Source organism: Lepus europaeus, chromosome 19 (assembly GCF_033115175.1).
Source record: "Lepus europaeus isolate LE1 chromosome 19, mLepTim1.pri, whole genome shotgun sequence".
Taxonomy (NCBI): domain Eukaryota; kingdom Metazoa; phylum Chordata; class Mammalia; order Lagomorpha; family Leporidae; genus Lepus; species Lepus europaeus.
Window position 1 is genome coordinate 44,283,177 of NC_084845.1, and position 23,970 is coordinate 44,307,146.

The window sequence follows — 23,970 nt, forward strand, 5'->3', positions numbered from 1 at the left end:
AGATTCATTTTCAATTCTCTTTATATATAGAAGATCAGTTTAGTATATATTAGGTAAAGATTTCAAGAGTTTGCTCCAACATAGCAACACAAAGTGAAAAAAATACTGTTGGAGTACTAGTTATAGCATTAAATAACAGTGTACAGCACATTAAAGACAGAGATCCTACATAATATTTTTTTAAAAATTAATTTTCTATGCCGTTTCCAATTTAACACCAGGGGTTTTTTTTTTTTTTCCATTTCCAATTATCTCTATATACAGAAGATCGATTCAGTATATAATTAGTAAAGATCTCATCAGTTTGTACCCACACAGAAACACAAAGTGTAAAAATGAGTAGCTGTCATCCATGGAGTGCTTTCCCCACTATTCTTTTTATACATGTTCTTTTATCTTTCGACCAACCCTAGGTACTAGGGTTGTACCCATTTTACAGATAAGGGACTGAGGCACAAAGCCTTTAAGAACTTGCCAAGGCCACACAGCTAGGGCAACACGGAATCTTAGCTGGCCATCTTAGCTGGGAGTCTAGTACCCGTGAGAAATAAAGAAAACTGTCTACCAAAAAAAAAAAAAACCTCACAATTTAAATTCACATTATGATGTAGCCAAAAAAGAGCCATGTGGCTGATGAAAATGATGAATTTCAAAGATGAATGAGCGATATGTCTTTCAGCTTTAGTTTTGCATTGTAGGGGAAACATTTTCTTACATCATGACACAAGCCAATTTTTAAGTGATGGTTCTCAAGAAAAGACACGCCAAGGAAGCATCAAAGATGAAGGCAGAAAATTAGCTCACCAGGGCACTCGGGCTCCACTATCTCTACCAGTATAGCAGAACCCCAGAATGCTACAACGAAGAGAAATAAAAGGGGCTTCAGGTGTAGCATCTGCCACCACATTCCCAAGTTAGCAGAAGAAATCCGCCCAGTGAAGGCCGCCTCAGAACATTGTCCTTTTTCTCAAATTGACTCTCACTCAGAAACCGAGTCTCCCAGCTAGTGCTGGCATGAGCAGGGTGGAGGCTCACTGCCGACTTTTCTCCAGCTCCCGCAGTCTGCTCGGAGCTGCACAAGCCCCTGGGCAGATCCTGAAGGGGAGCCCAGGGCAGGCTCGCCGTGATGCCATGCTCGTGATGGCTGCCAGTGGGCATATGGGAGTTGGTGGTAATTCTGGTGGTCATGGAAATGCTGGCGATGGTGGAGGTGGGCACGGAGGTGCTGAGTTGTGCTGGCGGTAGCATGGTAATGTCAAGTGGCAATGACAGGCCGGCACCGCGGCTCAATTGGTTAATCCTCCACCTGCGGCGCCGGCACACCGGGTTCTAGTCCCGGTCGGGGTGCCGGATTCTGTCCCGTTGCCCCTCTTCCAATCCAGCTCTCTGCTGTGGCCCGGGAGTGCAGTGGAGGATGACCCAAGTGCTTGGGCCTTGCACCCACATGGGAGACCAGGATAAGCACCTGGCTCCTGGCTTCGTATCAGCATGATACGCCGGCCGCGGCGGCCATTGGAGGGTGAACCAACGGCAAAGGAAGACCTTTCTCTCTGTCTCTCTCTCTCTCACTGTCCACTCTGCCTGTCGAAAAAAAAAAAAAGTGGTAATGACAGTAGGCACAGTGGCTGCAGTCCCCAAGGGCCAGCAGAGCTGGAAGAGGTACTTCTGACCACCCACAACCCCTCCTTCCCTCTCGCAGCCTCTCTGCAAACCTGCTGGGTGATGACGGCCTCAGACGCCTTCTGGGATGTCTGCCATGCATGCCTATCTCTGGATCGCTGGAGTACGTGGGAAGCACTCGGGACAGCTGCTTTTGAGAGCATCCCTGGGGGACCCCAGAGGACAAGGACCAGGAAGGGAAAGGAGCCATTCTGACCTTAACCCCCCAGCCTTGAGTCCCGTCCTCTTTCCCTCATGCTCACATGGGCAGAGTCCCCAGGGGACACCCAAGAAAGACTGCAGTCCGTGGCAAGGTGGCCCTGCTCCCTCCTGTACCCCTGCAGCCAAGTTGGCCCCAGGGCAGCCTGTCCCTTGTAGCTGGTGTGGGCTGTAGCACCTAGCTCCTGGGCCATCCTGCCCCTGCCACGCCTCCCACCCAAGCTATAGAGCACACATTTGGAGATGTCCCCACAGCAAGGGGAGGGAAGCCATCCACACCCTGGCCTGAGCGCCCCAGTGACCTGACAGCCCCAGCCAGTATACAGCATGTTGCTAGGCAACTGGGCTCGGCAGTCTGGGAGTCCCTACCCTAGACCAGGCAGCAGCAGGTGTAGCTCCAGAGGTCTGGTGCCTATGCTGCCTGTGTGGGGACAGGGTCCCTTCTGAGCCTCCCTCTGGGGCTCAGCGTCTCCATCTGGACAGGGGAGGCTCAGCCTGGACATGACAGCTAAAGGGGAGGTGAGGGGGGTGGGCAGGGCTCTGTGGCGTCCCCACCCCATCCTCAGCCTCCTCCTCCTCCTCCTAGCCTGAGTCACAACAGCATCTCCCAGGAGAGCGTCCTGAGCCTGCTGGAGATGCTGCCCTCCTGCCCACGTGTCCGCGAGGCCTCAGTGAAGTAAGCAGATGTTAGCGCCGCTGGCTGATGGTGGCAAAGCAAAATTCTACCCTGTGGCCTTCTGTCTGCATGACTCGGGACAACCTTGCCGGTCTCTGTCCCAGGGCTTCCTCACCATGGGATCATAATTCCCACCCCCGATGCCCAAGTGCCACAGGGACCAGGGAGGCCCTGGGTGCAGGGGAGGCCAGGATCACCATCCTCAAGAACCCCCCAGATGGTCGGCAGAGGCCTTTCCTGCTGCGGCTCCCACCCTCCCCTGCCTCTCTTCCCTCTCTGTCCCCTCGGAGTCGAGGAGGCTGGCTCACCAGCATTCATCCCTACCCTGCTCTCTCTCGCTGCAGCCTGGGCTCCGAGCAGAGCTTCTGGATTCATTTCTCCAAGCAGGAGGAAGCTGGCAAGATGCTTAGGTAGGCGATCCCTGGGGGGCTGCTGGGGGCAGGGCACAGGAAGGGAGGGGACGTGGAGGCTGAGGCTGTCCCACAGCTGCCTCCACATCTCCTCCTCCAGACAGCGCCCTCGCACTCCCTGCCTGGCCCCTGGTGCCCCGGGTCTGCCTCCGATGCCCCCACACCCCAGGCTGGGCATTCTCACTGTACTTGTGCCTCTTACTCATGACCCAGCTGTAAGTCTTAATGCCTCTGAGCGTCATGGTCAAGATTCTGAAGCCCCCCGAGAATGAATCTTGGCTCTCCCGTGTTCCAGCTGTGTGACCCTGGACAAGTTATGGAACTTCTCAGTGTTTCAGCTCCTCATCTGTGAAATAGGGATAACAGCACAACCTATGCCTTAGGGCTGCTGTGAGGAGCGAAGGAGTTAACATGGGCAAAGTGCTTGGGAAGGGTTCGGCTGATTAGTGTGCTGTGTCAGCTACCACCACCACCACCAACAACAACAACAACAACATCACTACCAATACCACCACCACCATCACAATCACAAACACTACCATCATCACCAACATCACCATCACCACCACCACCATCACAATCACCAACACTACCATCATCACAATCACCACCACCACCACCAACAGCAACATCACTACCAACACCAACACCATCAAAATCACAACCACAAACACTACCATCATCACCACCACCATCACCAACAACACCAACACCATTACAATCACCACCACCATTATAATCACCAGCACCAACACCATCACTACCAACACCACCACCACCATCACAATCACAAACACTACCATCATCAACACCACCATCACCATCGTCACCATCACCATCATTGCCAACACCACCATCACCACCACCACCATCACTAACACTACCATCATCACCACCACCATCACCAAAACCACCACCATCATCATCATCACCATCATCATTGCCGTCACCATCATCATTGCCATCACCATCACCATCATCCCCTGGCAGTGCTGGGCTCTGTTACCGCCACTGCCTTGAACCACTTCCTCCACCTGTCTTACTTCAGCTGGGAACTGGTCCCCTGCCTCTGGCCAGGCCTCCCCCAATCCATTCACCTGAGAGTACCCAGGAGGGCCTTCAAATCCCATACCTCTGACCATGCTACCCTACTGCTCTAACCCCTCCACAGGCTCCCCCCTGTCCCCAGAAATCAGTCTAAATTCCTTAGCCTGCTCTTCTGCCTTACAGCCTGACCTGGCTGTCACCTCTCATTGTGTTCTCCCCACCCCAACACCACACATATCTGTACCACAACACCTGTCTACACAACACAGCCACCACTTACCGCACTCACACTGCAGCCCTCTGGGGCACTCCTCTCCTGATGAGACACCCCTTCCTCTGCCCACCCCGGGCACTCAGCCCGGCATCTTCTCCCCACCTTTGTTAATATACAAATGCTCCCCATTGTAAGGCCACACTCAGATGCCAGCCCCTCCCAGAAGCTTCTGAGCAGCCCTGGCCCCACCAATGTGAAGCCGTGGCATTGTGCTGGCCGATTTCTTCTGCCGTCTGTGGCCACCTGGGGCCAGGTGCCTGGAGGGCAGAGCCAGCCCTCCTCAAGGGCACCCTGACCGGCAGAGTGAGACCGCCCGTATCTTACCGGCTGCTGGCCTTCGCGCTCATCACCCAGCTGTCAGTGGCCTGATCCGAGTCACAGGAGACACTGCAGGGGAGGCAGGGGTGGTGCCTGGGGCAGGCTCAGGGTCCGGGAGTCACTTAGACCCAACACTTTTCTGAGGCTCGGGGGTGGGAGCTGCACAAGGGTTCAGGAAGCTCCCAGAGCAGCGGCCACATCTTGGGTCTTTCTCGAGCCCTGGTGTGGGCCTTGGCTGTTCTATTGGGGCTACCCAGCAGGCCCTGGGAGAGCCTGGGAGGGGGCAAGAGCAGCGGCCCCCGGGCCTCACCAGGCTCTGCCCCTTGCTTCTGCCCTCAGGCTGAGCGAGTGCAGCTTCCCGCCAGAGCAGCTGCCCCGACTGGCCTCTGGCCTGAGCCAGGTCCTCCAGCTGGTGGAGCTCACGTGAGTGACAGGGCCCAGCCCCTGGGGACAGCTGAGGGTCCGGGCCCCCAGCCAGAGCCACCCCAGTGACCGCCTGTTGTCTCCAGGCTGAGCCGGTGCTGCCTGGGCCTGAAGCAGCTGAGCGTCGTCCTGCACCTGCTGAGGCAGCCAGCGGGGGTACTCAGCCTCAGGTATCTCCTTCCTTGCCCTTAGGGGGTGCAGGGGCGGGGCCTGGAGTTCCTGCACCCAGAACCTTGCCACGGGACCCACAGGGGACCCTGTCTGTTCCAGAGACAGCCCACACACACACAGGGAAATCGGCGTCCCCAGGGTAGGCCCAGTGCTTTGGGGTTTAAGAAACAAAAGAAGATTCCTAAGGATGCCCACCTGGGGGGAAGAGCAACATAAAACAGACCTCGGGTTTGCATGTCCACCACCATCGGGTCACATCTTCCGAAAGAAAAGGAGACTTTTTTTAGAAAGCTTTTATTTAATAAATATAAATTTCACAGGTACGGCTTTAAGAATATAGCAATTCTCCTCTCCATACCCGTCCTCCCACCCCAACTCCTGTCCCACCTCCTACTCCCTCTCCCACCCCATTCTTCATTAAGATTCCTTTTTAATTATATACAGAAGATCAACTTAGTATATACTAAGTAAAGATTTCAACAGCTTGCACCCACACAGACACACAAAGTATAAAGTTCAGTTTGAAGGCAAGTTTTACCATTAATTCTTGTAGTACACCTCATTAAGGACAGAGGTCCTATACGGGGAGCAAGTACCTAGTGACTCCTGTTGTTGATTTAACAATTGCCACTCTTATTTATGATGTCGGTGATCACCCGAGGCTCTTGTCATGAGCTGCCAAGGCTATGGAAGCCTTTGGAGTCCACAAACTCTGTCGATATTCAGACAGATATAAGCAAAGTGGAAGTTCTCTCCTCCCTTCAGAGAAAGGTACCTCCTCCTTTGATGGCCCCTTCTTTCCACTGGGATCTCACAGAGATCCTTCCTGTAAATCACTTTTTGCCACAGTGTCTTGGCTTCCCATGCCTGAAATGCTCTCATGGGCTTTTCAGCCAGATCTGAATGCTTTAAGGGCTGATTCTGAGGTCAGAGTGCTGTTCAGGGCGTTTGTCATTCTATGAGTCTGCTGTGTGGACTGCTTCCCATGTTGGATCATTCTCTCGAAAAGGAGACTTTTTAAAACCTTGTGTTCCTGTGGCCTGGTCGCACTGTTGTTTGTGTTTGCCTCACCTCTGGCTTTGGCTCACATGTTTCAAGTCCTCACAGAGCCTCACGCCTAGCTGTTTCCCTACAACTCGAAGACATAAGGATGTTTGCTACATAATCACATCTGGTTAGGGCACCTCAGAGACTCAACAACAGCTCCAGAGCATCCTGCATTCCCTGGTCTAATGTGAAGTTTCCCCGTGGCCTCCTAAAGGGGACGCTGGGTCCCTGGATTCATGTCCGGGCAAGGTGCACCTTGGTGCGGGGTGCCACGGCCACTGCAGGGCATTCAGTCCCCACCCTCTGCATCTCCTCCTCCACGACCAGGACGCCCACCGGGCCTACCGCGGTGCTGTCCACTGCCCACCTGCCAAGGCCGTGCAGCTCGGCCCCGTCACCCTGGCTTCCCTGTAGGCTGGAAATCCTCCAGGAAGACTGGGGGAGATCCAGTTCACATATTTACTCCCCAGAGACTCATTTCAAGGACAGGAATTGGTGCCTCAACTCGGAGCCCGTGACAAGGCACCGGTTCCTCCTGAGATAGCATTTCTAAAACTTGCTGTAAAACATGCATGATGCAATTCACTGCCTTAACCACCTGGACATGAAAGGTGTGCAGTGTGTTCCTTTCATACAAGCAGCCTCGCAAAACTCAAACTTGTTCCACGGCTCCCCCGCCCCCTCCCCCAGTGCCTGGCAGCCACCATCCTACTTCTGTCTCACAAATATGACTTTTCTGGGTACCGTATCTGTCCTTTTGTGACCGCCTATCCCACTTAGCAGCCTATCTTCGAGGTTCCTCCACGCACAGCCTTTTGAGAGCTAAGTAGTACTCCGCGGAACGGCTGTACCACAGTCTGGCTGCTCCTGTCGCTGGCCTGTTGTGACGCCTGCTGCTGTGACCCTGCGGGTACAAATACATCTTCAAGTCCCTGCTGTCAGTTTTGGGGAGGGGGGTATGTCCAGAACTGCTGGATCACCCAAAATAACTTCATAAAGTAAAACCTCTCTTCCTCTCAAAATAATATATACTTCTTCTAGAAACTTGCCAAAAATCCGAAAGAGCATAAAAAAGAAAATAGTGCATCAGAAAGAAACCCACATAACTTTAAAGCAGGAATATTTTAAAATAACTTTTTCCTCTGATTCTAAATTAATGCAAACACACCACAGAAAGTTTAGAAAACACAGAAAGCTAAAGAAATAAAAAGTACTAATGAGATTCATCTAAAAAACCATCATCAACATTTAGTAGATCTTCCTTATCTCTTTCTCTTTCCAAGTTTTGTTTAAGATTTATTCTAGGGGCCAGCGCTGTGGCGCAACAGGTTAAAGCCCCGGCCTGCATCACCAGCATCCCCATCAGCGCCAGTTAGAGTCCCAGCTGCTCTACTTCCGACCCAGCAACCTGCTAATGTGCCTGGGAAAGCAGTGGAAGATGGCCCAAGTCCTTGGGCCCCTGTACCTGTGTGGGAGACCTATAAGAAGCTCCTGGCTTCGGATTGGTGCAGCTCCGGCCCCTGCAGCCATTTGGGGGTGAACCAGTGGATGAAAGAGCTCTTTGTCTCTACCTCTCTCTGTAACTCTCTTTCAAATAAAATAAATCTTTTTTAAAAGATTTATTCTATTTTATTTGAAAGGCAGAGTTACAGGGTGGGAGAGGTCTTTCATCCACTGGTTCACTCCCCAAATGGCCATGACCAGAACTGGGCCAATCTGAAGCCAGGAACCTCTTCAGGTCTCCCACGTGGGTCCAGGGGCCCGAGACCTTGGGTCATCCTCCGTTGCATTCCCAGGTGTATTAGCAGAGAGCCGGATCAGAAGTGGAGCAGCCGGGACATAAACCGGCACCCAAATGAGATGCCGGTGCCACGGGCAGCAGCCCAACCCACTACGCCACAGCGCCAGCCTACTCTGACGTGTTTTTGTTCCTTTACTTGGAATGCAAAATTGGGACTGTGCTTGTATACACAATGTTTTCCAAAAGTTCATGGAAGATGTGTATTATTAAAAAACGGTGTGAAGTTCAAATCTTTGCACCCAAATAAACTCCCCTCTGAATTCCATTTCCCATGAACTGTTTGGAGCGCCCTCGTGTAGTTCCGTGTCCTTATCTGTGCAACAGAGCACGATGTGGTTTCTTCCTGACTGGGATCTCTCACAATGCGTGCGTGCCGTTGGGGCCGCTGCAGGAATCCTTGCTGGGATGAAGGGGGTGTACATTTCCTTTACATGCGCATGCCCAGCTGGGTTGTCCTGTAGCTTTGAAATAAGCAAACATCCAGAGGCCTCTGGGTTCCTCTTGGCACTCCCCCCTCCCTGCCCCCCGCCTTGTGTGCTGCCGCTCACCCTGCAGTTTCCTCTGTGTCCCCTTCTGCGACAGGGTGGAGGAGCCATGGCTGGGCAGAGCCGGGGTGCTCGCCCTGCTGGAAGTCTGTGCCCAGGCCTCAGGCAATGTCACTGCAGTCAGGTGAGCCCGAGGAGGCAGCACCCTTGGGAGTCTCCTCCTCGTGACTGGTGGGACCCTCCCTCGCCTTGCCCTCGTCTGTGTCACTGGCCAGTTCTCGGCGTCCCTGGGAAGGCGGGAGCTCCTGGAGCGTGCTGTTTGCTGGGACCTGTGCAGTGGTCAAGCTGCAGTATCGAACACAGGAAGGGAGGCTCGGGGCCAGACAAAGGGCTGTTGGCTCCTGGCACGCGTGGCAGGCGTCTACACCGCAGCTCCGGTCTGAGACCAGAGATCACACAGAGGGGCTGCGAGCAGAGACTCTGGCGTCACCGCCCCGTGTTCAGACCCTAGCTCGGCCACGCTCTGCTCTGAGTCCACTTGGTGCCTCTCTGGCCTCAGCCTCCTGCTCCTAATGGGGCCCTGGTGGGGCTGGAGGGTTGGGTGAGCTGGAGGGCGTGACAGCAGCTGCCCTGGCCCCTGCTTCTCCCTGCCTTCCTCCCAGAGTGACCCAGGGGTCCTTCGCCCGCGTGCCCCTCAGCCCTCTTCCCACAGCCATCCTGTACACGCAACCTTCAGGTCAAGGCCATGAGCTGAGTGTACACACAACCTCCCGACAAGGGCCCGACCCCGCCTCACCCGGCTCCGCCTTCCCTCCCCAGCATCTCCGGGACCCAGCAGCAGCTCTGTGTCCAGCTGGAATTTCCTCGTCGGGAAAAGCATCCAGATGCTGTGGCCCCAAGGTGGGAGCTGGCACCTGGGGTCCCCGAGGGAGTGGCCGGTGATGGGGAGGAGTGGGGTTCGGCTGCTTGGGACTAATATTTCTCGTGTTCCTGCTCAAGGTCCTTTGGTGTCCAAAGCCTTTATGTGGCCTGTGAGGTCATCTCCCCACGCTTTCCATCCCTACCCCAAACCCCAGTTCCCACCCCAGTCATCCCCATCCGTTTCCAGTTCCTCAAAGCCACCTTGCTGTCTGACCTCAGGACCTTTGCACGGGCTGTTTCCTCTGCCTAGGCTGACTCCTCATCCTCTGGGTCTCAGCTTAAACACCACCACCTCAGGGAGGCCCCCATTCCCGAGATTAGCTCACATGCCACCCCTTTGGAGCGGACACAGCCTTGTGTGTGTACGCTCTGGGGAACACAGCGCGGCTGCCTCTCGGCCCCAACTCCGCTCCTGGGCCGCGTGTCCTTGTGCAGTGAACAACCTGCAGGGTCACACCAGCCACCCCACCTGGAGCCCTCCTTCTCCGGCTCTTCTCCCAGCTGCCTAGCACACAGTGGGTCTTCATCTGATGGTCATTTGGCTACCCCTGCATTGTAAGGGCTGGGGTTCAGAAGCTGCCACTCCCCGTCTGCCTCCAGGCTGGCTCACTGCGACCTGGGGACACACCACAGCCTTTTGGTGCAGCAGCTGACGGAGACCTGCGCCGGGCTGCAGCGGCTCAGGTCAGCCCCCGCCAGCGCGGTCCGCGGCGCGGAGTACTGCGGTTGATCCCTGCGCCCCCTGCAGGCCACGTGTAACCGTGGCGCCCTCACCTCCCTGTGCAGGAGACTCCCGCAGGGCCAGGGACGGTGGCGGCGGGGCTCTGGGGCGGCCCTCTCCCCACCGTCGACCTCCCCCTCTGTGTGAGATGAGCCTGAAATCTGCGTGCCCCTGGTTTCCAGCTTGTCCCAGGTTAACCTCAGCGATGACGAGGACGGCGACGCCAGCTCCCTGCTCCTGCGCGACCTCCTGCCAGCCCTCTCTGAGCTGAAGAGCTTCCGGTACGCAGGAGAGTTGACTCAGGTCCCCCCTGGCAGCTCTGCCCTGCCCCGGGCTCAAGGGACTGGTGGTGTCCCTGCGCCCCATAGGCAGGCAGCACAGGGGCTCTAACAGGTGTCGGTGTTGGGGTACATGGTCGTAATCACGGCCTGAGTGCCGTGCAGCCAGGTGCTGGGTGAGTGACCCCCTGTTCAGTGCTCTGCCTTTGTCTCTGTTCTTTTTTTTTTTTTTTAAGATTTATTTTATTTATTTGAAAGAGTTACAGAAAGAGGTAGAGACAGAGAGAGAGGTCTTCCGTCATCTGGTTCACTCCCTAGATGGCTGTAATGGCCGGAGCTGCACTGGTCTGAAGCCAGGAGCTCCTTCCGGGTCTCCCATGTGGGTGCAGGGACCCAAGGACTTGGGCTACCTTCTGCTGCTATCCCAGGCCATAGCAGAGAGCTGGATCAGAAGAGGAGTAGCAAGGACTAGAACCAGCATCCATATGGGATGCTAGCGCTTCAGGCCAGGGCTTTAACCCACTGTGCCACAGCACCAGCCCCCTGTCTCTGCTCTTTACAAACAATTTTTTCAAGCTAATACAGAGTTTCCACCTCCCAGTCACCACCCAGTCACCCTTTGTATATAGATTTCCCACATGCTCGCCCCCCTTCCCCCTTCTCTCTCTCTCCCTCTCTCTCTCTCTCCCTCCCTCTCTCTCTTCCTCTCTCTCTCTCTCTCATTCATTTGAAAGAAAGTTACATAATCAGGCCCCTTTGTTTTGTCTTCCATGTGCAGTAAAATCATAAAATTAAGGAAATTTCACATTGATATGCTACTATTATCTAAACTACAGTTCAGACTCTGATTGTAGCCATTATCTCAATAACGCTTATTGCTTTTTTAAGAAAAGTTTTATTTATTTGTTAGAAGGTAGAGAGACGGAGACAGAGATGTTCTGTCTGCTGGTCCACTCCTCAAATGCCCGCTACAGCAGGGCCTGGGCCAGGCCAAAGCCAGGAGCTGGGAACTCTCTCCGGGCCTCCCACATGGGTGGCAGGGACCCAAGGACTTGAACCAGCCTCTGCTGCCTTCCCAGGCACATTAGCAGGAAGCTGGGTTGGAAGCAGAGCAGCCGGGACTCAAACCGGCGCTCCGATATGGCACGTGGGCAGCGTAAGAGGCGGCTTAGCCGGCTGGCCCCTGTTGGCTGCTTTTTGGCCAGTCCTGCTCCTGAGCCAGGAGCGTGTGCCGCATTTAGCGTCGTCTCTGCAGTCTCCTTCGATCTGTAACAGTTCCTGGGCCATTTAGCCTAGCCGTGCCTGATGCCCGGGTCCCACAGTGGAGCACCTGGCTTGACACGATGACGGTGGTTTAGGGGTCAGCCTTGCCCTTGCCTCCAGGCTGTGTCTTGGTTTAGATCCTGGAAGGGAAGCAGGCCCCTCCCACTGCCCCCAGGAAGCACATCCCCACCCCCACAGCCTTGCCCATTGCCCCGAGCATTCATAGCTCCCAGCCCCAAGCCCCTGCCTGACCTGTTGCCCTTTGATCCCCACCCCCAGGCTGACCAGCAGCTGTGTGAGCACCAAGAACCTCAGCCACCTGACATCCGGTCTGGGCCACTGCCACCACCTGGAGGAGCTGGAGTGAGTGGCAGGGAGGGGGTGGCTGGGTGGCAGCATGGCAGGGAGGAGGCCCCGGGGGATCTGCACCTGCTGCTTCTCTCCCCAGCATTTCGCGGTGCAGCTGGGTGAGACAGAGCTCGGTGTAGCTGGTCTTGTCTTTCCCGCTGGCTTTCAGGGTGACTCGGGACAAATGACTGTGCCTCTCTGGGCTGGTTTTGCTACCTCTGGGAAAGGGCTTCAGGCTCCTTGCTCGGCCCAGGCTGGCTGGGGTGGCCGGACACAGGAGCGGGAGGGCACCCAGGGGTGTCCCTCGGCTCTGGGCTTCTCCTTGCAGCCAGCAGCCAGCAGCGATGGCAGCCATGAGCCCTCCAGCGGGGCCCCCGGAGGTTGGCTCTTGGGGCCAGGACTGTCCCGTGGAGGCTGGCCAGCGAGGGTGTCTGGGACAGACCCATAGTCTGGCAGGCAGCCTGCAGGGGGGCACGGAGGAGGCGGGGGCGTGGCTGAGACAGCTTGTCTAACTCGTGCCTCGTGCTCCGCCCACCCCCAGCTTGTCTAACAATCAGTTCAGTGAGACGGGCACCCTGGCACTGTTGGCGGCCCTGGAGGGAAAGCACAGGCTGCAGCGGCTCAGGTAGGTGCACCCCCTCTAATGGGAGGATGAGTGGGGGATGGGAGGGGGCACATGCCTAGTGACTCTGCAAACGTCATGACATGAGCTGTTGAGTCTTGGGAGGACCCAGGTGCGCTGAATGCCCTCCCAGGGTCTGCTGCTTCCTTACCTGGCCGCTGAGTGCCACCCAGACACTTGGTCATAGGAAGCAGGACCTGGGCTGGTTTAACTGCGAGAACATATGCGAGGTGCTCAGGGCGGAGGCTGGCGTGGAGCCCACCCTTAGCAGGTGTGGCTGTGGCTTTCACACCCCTCTCCAGGGCAGCAGGGGGACTTAAGGCCCTGGATCCCATGGGTGGCCCAAGGTGGGGCCGGGGAATGGGAGCCCCACAGCCTTGGGTCATGTTCCTGATGCAGCCTTGAGTGAGTTCTCGAACTCTCTCTGTGAAATGGAGAGAATCCTGGCCCCACGCCCAGGGCAGCGCCTGTGACCGCTGCTCTTGCCTGTCCTTAGCCTGGACCCAGCATGACTCAGAACGCAGCTCAGCTGCCGGCATGACCCTGCCGCCCGCGTGGGCACGGTCCTGGGATGTCCCAGGGCCGTTTGTTGGACACATTTTGTTTTTAAAGACTAATTTATTTATTTGAAAGGCAGAGATACAGAGAGAAAAGGTGAGAGAGAGAGAGAAGTCTTCCATCCACTGGTTCACTCTGCAAATGGCTACAATGGCCAGAGCTGGGTCAATCCAAAGCCAGGAGCCTCTTCCAGGTCTCCCACGCGAGTGCTGGGGCCCAAGCAGTTGAGCCATCTTCCACTGCTTTCCCGGGCACATTAGCAGGGAGCTCGATTCGAAGTGGAGCAGCCAGGACTTGAACCAGCACCCATATGGAATGCCAGTGCCGGAGGCAGAGGCTTAACCTGCTATGCCACAGCGCCAGGGCACATTTTCTTGTACTCTGTGGGAGGCGTGGCTGACTCAGGCTGTGAGGTTCCTGGCACGCCAAGCACAGAGACCTGCAGCACCTGCACTGGACAGGGCCCGAGTCTGCACGTGGGCCCCCACCGCAGCCACACCAAGTTCATCCGGCCTCCTTCCCCGCAGCCTCACTCACCTGCCCCTGGGCGGCTCCACTGTGGCCATGCTCACTCGAGGCCTCAGCCACGTGGCCCTCCTGCAGAGCTTCCAGTGAGTAACCGAGTGACCGTGATGGGAATGAGTGGGAGGGCCCACTCCCCACCCAGGAGAGCACGGGGGCCCCTCCTGGAGGGACCCCAATATGGTGTCCTAACAAGTTTCTTCACCACCAGGCCAAACCCCAGCCCCTGGGTCATTTTGATAAGTATCATACTCGCTTATATTATAAAGTGGTTTTTCGAAATATGAAACACTGTGACAGACAGACAAATGCAAGCAGCGTCACAAAGTCTGCTTGGTTTGGATGCCGGTTCCCACCCCGGCTTCGTGAGTGGGGAGTGGGGCTGGAGAGCTTGGGAGGGCATCTGCTGTCCGGCTCATGCCCCCACCCCTGGATTAAATTACTGAGAGGCCCTTGATAACTATGTAACCCTTAAAGCAAAAGGAAACAACCAGCGCTCAGACAAATGCTTGCAGAGGCTAAGACCGTCAGCCTTGGTTGTTCGGCTGTGCTGGGTTCTTCCTGCTCACGGAGGCAGGGCAGTTTCACGGTGCAGCCCAGGCAATGGACTGGGTTGAGGGGCGACCCCCAGTGGGCATAGATGGGATCACGACGTGCCCCAGGAAACACTCCCAGCCAGACCTGCTGAGGCTGACCCTCAGCCTGGCTGACCGGAGATCCTTGACCCAAAGCCTGCGGCCAAACCTGGCAATGCCAAAAGCCTCAAGGCGGCTCTCAGGCCAGGCGCTCTGGGCTCATTTGTAGCTTGCCTGGAAGTCTCAGTGAGTCTTTGCCAGTCCCGGCTCCATCATCAGCCTCGGTTTTCTTACCTGGGCATTGGGAGAGTCATCCCCAGGCAGCTCTGCCCTCTGGGGGATCTGTGACTGGCATGGGGTGTCTGGGTGCATAAAGGCTTTGCAAACTGTGGGGTTTGCAAAGGCCTCGAAGCTGCTGACTGAGGCCTCTGGGGCTGTTCCTTCCTTCTGCAGACTGAGTGGGAACCACATCGATGATGTGGGTTGCTGCCACCTTTCTGAGGCCCTCAGAGCTGCCACCAGGTTGGAAGAGCTCATGTGAGTCACCTGTCCCTTCTTCTCATAAAGTTTGTTTTTATTTATATGCAAGGCAAAGTGACAGAGAGGGGGAAGCAAAAAGAGAAAGAGATCATCCACCCACCAGTCGCTCCCCCAAAATGGCTACAGTGGCCAGGTCTGGACCAGGCCCAAGCCAGGAGCCAGGTACTCCATCCAGGTCTCCCATGTGAGTGTAGGGGCCCAAGCACTCGGGCCAGGTCCTGCTGCTTTCCCAGGAGCATTAGCAAGGGGCTGAATTGGAAGTGGAGCAGCCGGGACTCGAACCAGCACTCCAACATGCGATGCTGGGGATGCAAGCGGTGGCTTAATCCTGTGAGCCACAGCACTGCCCCCAACCCCGGTCCTTTCTTAGTTTCATCTGCTGTCCTGTACAGCCAACCCAGGCCTAGGACCCTGGGAGTCAGGGTGTCCCAGCTTCAGCAAGAGACCTTCGGGTCGGACACCAGGGAGAGCACCCCAAGCGGAAGCCAAGTGTTGGGGGCTTCTGTGGACATCCTTCTCCCACTCCTGGATGGCAGGGGAGGTGGGGGGACAAGGTGGGCGGCAGGCTGATGGTTCCTGTCCTCTGCTGTCCTCTTCCCAAGCTTGGATCACAACCAGATTGGAGACACTGGGGCCCGACACTTGGCTGCCATCCTGTCGGGGCTGCCGGAGCTCAGGAGGATCGAGTGAGTGGCCAGACCCATGGGGGGGCTGTCGTGCCACATGGTGGTCCTGGCCGACCCCGCCCTGGCTCAGGCCAGCACTGGGAAATCCCTCCCACCCCGCCCTCAGCGTCCCTCCCCAGCCCCTGTCTTCTCTGGACCGCTCTGCCCCCTCAGGCTGGGAAGTGGGAATATTGGGGTCTCAACATATGTGGGGAGTGCAGCAGGAGGCAGTCGTGGGATCTGATGGCTGGTCCCTCCCTCCCGCAGCCTCTCAGCCAATGGCATCGGCCCGGCTGGGGGAGTGCAGTTGGCTGCCTCCCTGGCTCTTTGCAGGCACCTGGAGGAGCTGATGTGAGTGTCCGCCTGCTGGGATGTCCCGTGGGACCCCAGGATGGCTCAGGGTGGGGCAGGGTGCCCCCCCTCCAGCCCAGGGGTCAACATTCCTTTCTTGCATCTTTCAGGCTGGGCAGCAACGCGCTGGGAGATCCCACAGCCCTACAGCTGGCTCGGGGGTTGCCTCCACATCTGAGGGTCCTGCAGTGAGTGGCCCCCTGCCCAAAGTGCATGCAGGGCTGGGGGGAGGGGCCGAGGCTCCCCCTGGGGCTGGCTGCACCCTCTCCTGCCTGCCCCTCCTCTGCCTATGACAGCTGGGAAATCAGGAGACCCCCCCCCCACCCTGGGGGGAGCTCTTAACCAAGCCCTTGCACCATCAGAGCTCAGTTCCCTAATCTGCAAAGGAACCCTCCGACCCCAGCTCAGCGTGCCCAGCTCAGGCAGTGGCCACCCCATGGGACTCGGGTCTCCCGGTGCTCCGTTTCCTAGGCAAGGGAGCTAAGGCCAAGAGGAATGTACAGAACCCGCCTCACTAATACATGAAGGAGCCAGGCCTTGAACTTGAGAGATCTCGGATCCCACAGACCCTTAACACCCACCCACATCCTATGGGGATGGGGAAGGGGCCTGGGGCGCCCCTTAAAGTTGGGTGCGGCAGCCCGACACCAGGCTGAGGGTGGGAGCTCTGGAAACGCCCCCCCCACCTCCCCCTTCCTTTCCTTCCCCAGCCTGCGGTCCAGCCGTCTGGGCCCAGAGGGGGTGCTGAGCCTGGTCCGGGCCCTGGATGGATGCCCTCACGTGGAAGAGATCAGGTAGGCAGGGGCTGGACAGGGGCACAGATCGGGGAGGCTCTGCGGGCCCAGTCACAAGTGCTCACCCCTGCCCTGCAGCCTGGCAGAGAACAGCCTAGCCCAAGGGCTCCCACGTTTGTGTACGGGACTCCCGCAGCTCAGACAGATGGAGTAAGTAGCCTCCCTGGGGACCCTGTGCTGGGCAGGGCCGTGCCTTCTCTGGCCAAGCCTGGCAGTTGGGAGTGGGGGGATGGCGGGAACAAGACAAGGGGTCCTTCCCTGAAACTCCCAGCCTGCCCCAGGCCCTGGCTGCCCTGCTTCTTCCCTCCCTCCCACTGTCCTTGTGGTGTAGAGGGAGCTGCCCATCCCAGGAGCCCTCCGTCCTGTCCCCTTTCCATCCCCAGCCTGGTCTCCTGTGAGATTGACAACCAGGCTGCCAAGCAGCTCGCTGCCAGCTTCCCGCTCTGCCCGGCCCTGGAAGAAATCTTGTGAGTGCTTGGAGGGGCCCTGAGCAGGGGGACACAGGTGTCTGGGAGGCTAAGCTCAGCTCCCCGTGCCCGGAGTTGGTCTCCATCTCTCTGGCTGTCATCCCTGCCCAGTTCTTCCCACAAGCCATGGGTGACATGGAGTGAAGCCACTCACTCTGCCTCTCTTGCGTCTTTCCCCATCTGCAGAGTGGTGGGAGCACAGGTGGACCAGATGACCCCCACAAGTTCTCTGCCCCTGACCTTCCTTTTCAGGGCGGCCAGGGAGTCCTGGCTTATGGCACCTCCACTTATGAGCATTGTTGAGGGCAAGGAGGGGCTGAAGCCAGCAGGCCCTTTCCCCACCTGCACCTGCTGCGGTCTGTGCCTGGCTCCTTCTTGGCCATCAGAGTCTCAGACGTGGCGGGGGGTCGCAGCACTGCCCCGTGGGCAAAGTGGATGACCAGGAGCAGCCTGGGAGCTGCAGCTCCGTGGGGAAGGAGGGTGATTACAAGAGGGTTTTAAGTTTGCATCCTGAAGGTCTCCACCCTTCTCATTAGCACTGATGGGAGTCTCAGGTCAGCGCCAGCTCATGTTAACACCTGACCTGGGTGGACTCCGCCGCGCAGGGCCCAGCGGGAAGTTACTGCCGTGGTTTGCATAATGACCCTGGTGTCTGCCTCCACAGTGGGGCCTTAACCCTGGTGGTAGAGACGATGCCTTTCAGATAAATTTCCCAGGGTGATGTTGGTGGCACAGTGGTTAAGCTCAGTGTGCCTGGGTTCAAGTCTCCACTCCGCTTCCAGTCTTGCTTCCTGCAAAGGTTTGCCCTAGGAGGCAGCAGGCGATTGCTCAGGTACCTGGTTTCTTGTCACCCTGATGGAGTTCCAGGCTCCTGGCTTTGGCTATTGCGGGCATTTGGGGGAGTGAACCAGTGGAGGGAAGACCTCTCTGTCTCTGTCACTCTGCCTTCCAAATAGAAATAAAGCTTGAAAAAAAGATTAATTTTAATACTTTTAAAAATTACTTTGAGAGGAAGAGAGCTTCTGCCCGCTGGTTCACTCGCAAATGCCTGCAGTGTGGCTGGAGTTGGGATGGGCCGGAGCCAGGTGCTGGGGACTCAATCCGGGTGTCCCACGTGGGTGGCCGGAGCCCAGTCACTTGAGCCATCACCACTGCCCCCCAGGATCTGCACTGGAAGGAAGCTGCAGTTAGGAGCTGGAAATTGAACCCAGGCTCTCCAGGGTAGGACACGGGTGTCTTAACCACTAGGCCAAATGCCCCCTCCCTAAGATTAACTCCTTAAAGTTAAAAAAAAAAAAAAAAAAAAGGGCCAACTTAAAGACACAACATACATAATAATACAGGAGGTGGCCAAACTCTCCACGGAGACACGTGTGTGGGAGGAGTTTGGATCATGACACTGTGCCCAGGGACCACACGTCCTGAACCACACAGCCCGCCTGCGAGTCTCTGGACAGCAGGCCTTGAACCCAGGGGCTACAGGAGGCACCTGTGCCCGAGGGGTCCTCCAGGGAAGGTCCAGGAGCCTCTCTCGCGACACCCTCCCTGCCCTGAGTCCCCTGCTGACCCACCCCACCCACCCACCCCCCCCCCGCAGGCTCTCTTGGAATCTCCTGGGGGACGAGGGAGCCATGGAGCTGGCCCAGGTGCTGCCTCGGATGCGCCAGCTGAAAAGAGTAGAGTATGGAGCGGTGCATCCGGAGAGGGCGGTTCTGGGAAGAAGGCGGGGAGGGGGCGGGGGGATGGGTCTGCCCCTGGCTCCCAGAAAGCCCCCCTGGAGCTGTGCCCCCCCACGAGGATCTGCCCAAGCTTCCTCTGGCTCTGGCCGGCAGGTGGCTGGCGTGGGAGGCTTTGTCCTGCCATCATGGCCCCGGGAAGGCACCTGGGGAAGCCCCCCACCCCGTCTCATGCCCTTGTGTTTCCGCTTCCTCCGCTGGCCCCCGGGAAGCCTGGAGAAGAACCGAATCACAGCTCGGGGAGCACGGCTTCTGGCCGAAGGGCTGGCCCAGGGGTCTGGCATCCAAGTCATCCGGTAACAATGGCTTGCGGGGCAGGGGCGGGGGGGTTACCCCAACCCTCTAAACCTGAGGCCCGGGCTGGGAACGATCACAGGAGAGACTGGCACTGCTGTACCCGGGGTTCAGCCGCACTCGGGTCTGGGTCAGACCCCGGCTCCTCCATGTCTCAGGGCGTGCATTTTTCATCAATAACTCCCCCTCTCTGAACCTCGACTTCCTCTCTGTAAAGTGGGGATAGCGAGAGTCCCCAGCTCAGTTGTGAGGACTAAATGAGCTGATCAAGCACCGAGCCCAGAGCCTCGCGCAGAGCAAGCCCTTTCAACGGGAGCTATAGTCGGAGCCAGGGTGTCCAGTTGTAGAGGCTGTGCACTGTACCAGGGCATTGTGCTCAAAGGATGCCGTTCCCATGGCAGACGCATTCGGTTTGCCGGAGACGGCAGGCAGGTGCATCTTGTTCTACCAAAACCATAGACAGTGACAGGGAAGTGTGGGGCCTTGCAGAAGGGGAGCCTTTCCCTTATTTGCATAAATGTGGGGGTGGTCCTGGCGGGGATCATTGGCGCTCAGGGAGTGGGAGGAGCCAGGGGGTGGGGGGCAGGCAGCTTCTCCCCAGGGCAGCCACGCCACTCCCACACCTGCCTCTGCTAGGTAACTGGGCACAGCTCTTCCCTTCTGGGCCTCAGTCTCCCAACCCAGGCACTGTGGGCTGGGGGACAGAGACAGGCGGGTAGGGAGCAGCTCCCAGCGCCACCTGTCTGTGCCCCACAGCCTTTGGAACAACCCCATCCCCGCTGATGCAGCCCAGCGTCTCCAGAGCCAGGAACCCAGGCTGGACTTCGCGTTCTTCAACAGCTGACCCCTGACCCCCTTGATGCACAGCTCAAACCCTCGGACTCCAGCCACAAGATGCTACCTTTTCCACCCTCCCCAGTCAGAACCCTGCACCTGCCCCCCCCCAGGGGGGGGCATGCTTGTCCTGCTCTGGTCTTCAGCGTGGACGCTTGGGGGCACTGGCAGCTCAGTGCAGCCCAGAGAGTCCCTGCATTGCTTGAGCTGTGGGGCCGAATGGGCGTGTGGCACAGTGAGGGTGTCCTGATGGAACCCATGGTGCGGGGGGTCAGACGTGGCAGAGCGTGACCCAACACTGGTACCACTGGAACCTGTGGCGTGACACACATGCCCTGTGGCCCGGCGGCAGGACACATAATTGGTGGTCCACACACAACACGTGGCAAATGTCAACATCACATCCCTGGCTGGCTGGACAACCTCTGCTGGGCCCAAGATCTAATTTATTACTGTATTTGTATTTTTTAATTTTTTTTAAAGATTTTTATTTGTTCACTTGAGTTACAGAGAGGCAGAGACAAAGACAAAGAGAGGTCTTCCATCCGCTGGTTCACTCCCCAGATGGCCGCAACGGCCGGAACTGCACCGATTTGAAGCCAGGAGCCAGGAGCTTCTTCCGGGTCTCCCACATGGGTGCAGGGGCCCAAGGACTTGAGCCATCTTGCACTGCTTTCCCAGGCCATTAGCAGAGAGCTGGATCAGAAGTGGAGCAGCCAAGACTCGAACCGGTGCCCATATGGGATGCCAGCACTGCAGGCGGCGGCCTTCCCCACTACACCACAGCACTGCCCTTATTACTGTATTTATATCAAATCTGTGTCTACAGACTGCGGCCCCGGAGCCACTGAGCCGGGAAAAGTCTTCCTTCCCAAGCCAGGAGGGACAGAATGAGCACTGACTGGCCCAGGGGCCCAAGTCCCTGCCTGCCTCAAGCCTCAGTTTTCCCATCTGTGAACTGGGTGACCCCCTTTCAATGCTGGCTTCCAAGGACTTTGGACCCAGGTCCAGGTAGAACCTGACCATGGGATGGGCAGGACCCAATTTGTCCTGGAGAAAGGACAAAGCCAAGGGTGCAGGAGGGGACATGGCTAAGAATTAGCAAGGCCACTGGATCCGGCCACTACCTCAGCGGAGTCTGGGCAGGCCCCAGGGCTCCCCATGTTGCAGAGTTCTGTTATTTCCACGTGGAGCCAAGAAAGGCCCTGCGACCACGCAAGCCCGTTCTGCACAATGAATGGTCTTCCAGCCTGCGTCTGACATGTCCCTCTTCCCTACACGACCCAAAGTGCCCTGGGGTGCTGGGGGCAGCCCTGGCCTGGCAGTCTAGAAACATTCAAGTTCAAGTTCAGACCCTGTCTCTAGATGCTCAGGTGGTCAGAGGGAACATACTCCACGCGCGCCATGTGTGGGGCACCCCAGGGGCTACAGAAGCTTGGGACATTAGAAACAGTTTTGTCCAACTTGCACAATATTTAAACTCTTCTCTAGTCGTTGTCATTTTCAATGTAGGAACTTCCTTTAAATTATTAAGGTTTATTTATCTGAAAGGCAGGGTGACGGAGGGAGGGAGGAAGGGAGAGATCTTCCATCCAGATGCCTACAACGAGCAGGCTGGGCCAGGCCGAAGCCAGGAGTCAGGAGCTCCGCCCAGGTCTGCCAGGTGAGTGGCAGGGACCCAAGTGGGCCATCACCTGTTGCTATCCCAGGTGAACTAGCAGGGAGCTGGAAAAGAAGTGGAGGTGGGACTCAATCCCAAGTGTTCAGATACAGATGTCTGAACACGATGCCGGCCCCTACACGTGGGAACATTGGCTAAGAATCCCGTCTCTGTGTGCTCAGCCAGCAGTCCCACGCCCGGGGCTCCTGCTGGGGCTGCACATCCCCCAGCTTGCCGCAGTCCCCACCTCTCCCCACTGCCCCCACCCCCTCCCCTTTCTGCCTGGCCCTTGCAGTAGCCTGCCAACTCCCGGGGTGGAAGTCAGACAGGCACGGAATGGGATGGGACTACACCCCTTGCGCCCTGTCCTCGCGGGCAGGATCTGTGGCTGTGCATGGACGGTGAGGGAAGCGAAGTGTGCAGAGAAGCACTGCTTGCATGCTAGTTTCCTTCCTGTTTTAGGGATGAATATCAGGATGTTCAGAATGACGGGCGTTGAGCAAATTGATCTCAGGGGAGTCGCCCTCCAGAGCTGCAGTTACCAAGAAGCACCACGGGAGGGCAGGCTTTCCCACCGATGAAGCCTGAAACCACTTCCTGCGCTTGACTGGGAAGGAAGCTGGGAGGAGATGCTAGCAGCTGTGCCCACCTGGCTTAGGAGCTTGGGATGTCCCAGCCTGCAGACGGCTCACCCAGACATCTCGGCCTGACCTTTGCCTCCCTCCTCCACGTCCCCGGCCTCCCACGAAGCCCGAGGAGAAAGTCCTCAGGCTAAACAGCACCCTTAGCAAGCCAGGCTCATCAGCCTGGTCATGGGGGGGAAGAAGTAGGCAAGGGGAGGATCCAAGAAGTCTCCATGGAAACCTTGGACCCACAATTCTGTCTCCCATTCCTGGGATGCGATGCACGGTGCACCTGCACACCTAACCTCGTCTCCTTGCCAAGACTAGAGGATGAGTCCCTTGGGGCCTGGAGATGCCTTGGCTGGGGAGGTCAAGGCAGGGGGAGACTCGAGGTGCCAGCCTGAGGCAGCAAACCGGGAGAGCTGCACAGTGCGGGCAGGGGCGTGGAGCTCAGGGCCGTGGGTTTCTTGTGCTGGGGGCTCATCCATTGTGCTTTGCTTTTCCTTTGCCCCTTTGTCGCTGCCCAGGCTTTAGGCTCCAAGAAACTTTAAGCAGCTGCCCTGCAATAAACCCCAGGCCTGTCAGCACCACAGAGCTGGCCGGGCCCTCATCACGCTGGTGGGAAATCCCCGTGTAACTTTTATTAAGGAGCTTTGACTCTACCACCTGCCTGGACTATTCACCCAGTCTGCCCACCCGCTTCCTCCCCAGAGCGGGCTCCATGTAAATATCTCTGGGAAAATCAACCGAGCTACAGGTGCCAAGGGCAGTGGGGCTCTGGGCCAGCAGCAGTGTGAGGGGTGCTCCCAGGTGCTGCTCCTGCGCCTTCCTGCTATAAGATGGTCTGGCTGGCGAGGACCCAAGTTCCTCTGCAAGGCTAGGATAAGCACATCTCGCTACTTTGTTGCTGGCCAGCCTCCTGTGGTCTGTGACTTTCAGATGGTATGGCAGAATCCGATGGGGGTCTTTCCACCTGCACAGTGCCTGCAGCATCCCCCACCCCCACCCCACCGTCTGGGATCCGCTGTGCAGGCCAGCACTTCACGCCCTGTAAGCTCACAGTGACAAACTTGGAGGCCGGCGCTTGGTGTGATAGGTTAAGCCTCCATCTGCAGCAGTGGCAACCCTTATGGGCGCCGATTCAAGTCCTGGCTGCTCCTCTTCCAGTCCAGCTCCCTGCTAATGTGCCTGGGAAAGCAGCAGAGGATGGCCCAAGTGCTTTGGCCCCTGCACCCACATGGGAGACCCAGATGGAGCTCCTGGCTCCCGGCTTTGTCCTGGCCCAGCCCTGGCTGTTGTAGCCATTTGGGGTGTGAACCAGTGGTTGAAAGACCTCTCTCTCTCTCTCTCTCTCTGCCTTTCAAATAAATAAGAGTCTGTCTTTTTAAGATTGTTTAGAAAGCTCCCTGGCCGATGGTCCTGGGCAGCCCGGGGGAGACGTGGCAGTCTAGGGCACAGTTTCTTGGACAGCAGCACTGGCACATCTTCTAACCTTCTCACGGGTGCAGGCTCAGCGATTGGTAGTGCCAGGAATTGACCCTGGAGCCAAATGACTGTTTCCTCCCTGCCTAGTGAGGCGCAGAGCGAGAGGAGAGAAGGGCAGGACCTGCCTCCTGCAGCTGCAGGGGTGCCCTGGGGGTCCGCTGTGGGCTTCCCTGGGGACAGAGC

The 23,970-nt window shown here is 57.3% G+C and overlaps 1 protein-coding gene across 1 annotated transcript in view; it reads left to right on the top strand.

Moving 5' to 3' along the window:
• NLRC5 (NLR family CARD domain containing 5) overlaps positions 1-21,453 on the top strand; it is an 81,268-nt gene extending 59,815 nt beyond the window's left edge. The window contains exons 29-50 of the mRNA XM_062176900.1: positions 1,700-1,783; positions 2,465-2,554; positions 2,899-2,964; positions 4,943-5,026; positions 5,113-5,196; positions 8,628-8,714; positions 9,350-9,430; positions 10,052-10,135; positions 10,355-10,453; positions 11,993-12,076; positions 12,603-12,686; positions 13,769-13,852; positions 14,792-14,875; positions 15,481-15,564; positions 15,811-15,894; positions 16,005-16,082; positions 16,605-16,688; positions 16,767-16,838; positions 17,072-17,155; positions 18,753-18,836; positions 19,104-19,187; positions 19,942-21,453. Coding sequence (XP_062032884.1) covers positions 1,700-1,783; positions 2,465-2,554; positions 2,899-2,964; positions 4,943-5,026; positions 5,113-5,196; positions 8,628-8,714; positions 9,350-9,430; positions 10,052-10,135; positions 10,355-10,453; positions 11,993-12,076; positions 12,603-12,686; positions 13,769-13,852; positions 14,792-14,875; positions 15,481-15,564; positions 15,811-15,894; positions 16,005-16,082; positions 16,605-16,688; positions 16,767-16,838; positions 17,072-17,155; positions 18,753-18,836; positions 19,104-19,187; positions 19,942-20,029 — 1,837 coding nt within the window. The 3' untranslated portion in view covers positions 20,030-21,453. The remainder of the gene's footprint in view (positions 1-1,699; positions 1,784-2,464; positions 2,555-2,898; positions 2,965-4,942; positions 5,027-5,112; positions 5,197-8,627; positions 8,715-9,349; positions 9,431-10,051; positions 10,136-10,354; positions 10,454-11,992; positions 12,077-12,602; positions 12,687-13,768; positions 13,853-14,791; positions 14,876-15,480; positions 15,565-15,810; positions 15,895-16,004; positions 16,083-16,604; positions 16,689-16,766; positions 16,839-17,071; positions 17,156-18,752; positions 18,837-19,103; positions 19,188-19,941) is intronic.
• The last annotated feature ends 2,517 nt before the right edge of the window (positions 21,454-23,970 follow it).